Here is a 1,025-nt window from a genome sequence, read left to right on the forward strand (position 1 = left end):
CTGGTTCAGACTGGTTTACACTGGTTCAGACTGGTTTACACTGGTTCAGACTGGTTTACACTGGTTCAGACTGGTTTACACTGGTTCAGACTGGTCAAAACTTTGGTTCTTGTTGCTCCTCAGCTTGGATCAGAGCTTTGTTGTTTCAGTGCAACAGAAGTTCTGAGCTGTGTAACCTGTGCAGGTGTCACCTACCTGTGGAGGTTGTCGTGTGCAGGAGCCACCAGCAGGCAGCAGGAGCTCTTGTGTCCGTTGGAGAAGGGGGAGGGCAGGCTGACGGGGGCCTCCTGCAGTCTGCTCCCCCTCAGTTCCTCCCCACAGCTTGGACACTGTTCAGGGACAGAGAAACAGAAGATGTCCTTCTGACAGTGGCTCAGACGGATGACGCTGCGCTCCATTGCCTTCTCCACGGTCTGTGTCCTCCTCCTCCTGCTCCTCTCCTGGCTGCAGCCTATCAGATGACATCACTGCCCCTGGCTCTGGCCTATCAGGGATTATTCTGTCAGGCAGGAAGTCATGTGACCTTCCTCACCTGCTGCTGCATCACTGTGAGCAGGTGACCTCTGGACTCAGTGCAGGAAGTGTTCAACAAAATAAAAGACATGAAAAATAAAGGAAGTAAAATAAAAAATGTAAACTTTCTGCAGAAACGATGACGGTCCAACACTCATAAAACAGGCTCCGCCTCTCTGAGACACAGGTGAAGAGATGGAACAGGTGCACGTGTTACCTGTCAGGTGACAAGTTTACAGCCCCTCATGGACCCTGAGCCGGACCTTACAGCCCACCTGGCTTCAGAAAGGCAGGTGTGGTCCAGGTGTCGTCCAGGTGTCGTCCAGGTGTCGTCCAGGTGTGGTCCAGGTGTCATCCAGGTGTCGTCCAGGTGTCGTCCAGGTGTCGTCCAGGTGTCGTCCAGGTGTCGTCCAGGTGTGGTCCAGGTGTCATCCAGGTGTCGTCCAGGTGTCGTCCAGGTGTCCTCCAGGTGTCGTCCAGGTGTCGTCCAGGTGTCCTCCAGGTGTCGTCCA

The 1,025-nt window shown here is 54.3% G+C and overlaps 1 protein-coding gene across 1 annotated transcript in view; it reads right to left on the reverse strand.

Annotated features, from left to right (window-relative positions):
- LOC106525734 (MKRN2 opposite strand protein) overlaps positions 1 to 881 on the reverse strand; it is a gene marked incomplete in the record, with an annotated part of 3,683 nt that extends 2,802 nt beyond the window's left edge. The window contains 1 exon segment of the mRNA XM_014020065.1: positions 196 to 881. Within this exon segment, the coding sequence (XP_013875519.1) occupies positions 196 to 398 (203 nt within the window).
- Between the last annotated feature and the right edge of the window lie 144 nt (positions 882 to 1,025).

This window comes from Austrofundulus limnaeus, unplaced genomic scaffold (assembly GCF_001266775.1).
Source record: "Austrofundulus limnaeus strain Quisiro unplaced genomic scaffold, Austrofundulus_limnaeus-1.0 Scaffold239, whole genome shotgun sequence".
In the NCBI taxonomy this organism is placed as follows: domain Eukaryota; kingdom Metazoa; phylum Chordata; class Actinopteri; order Cyprinodontiformes; family Rivulidae; genus Austrofundulus; species Austrofundulus limnaeus.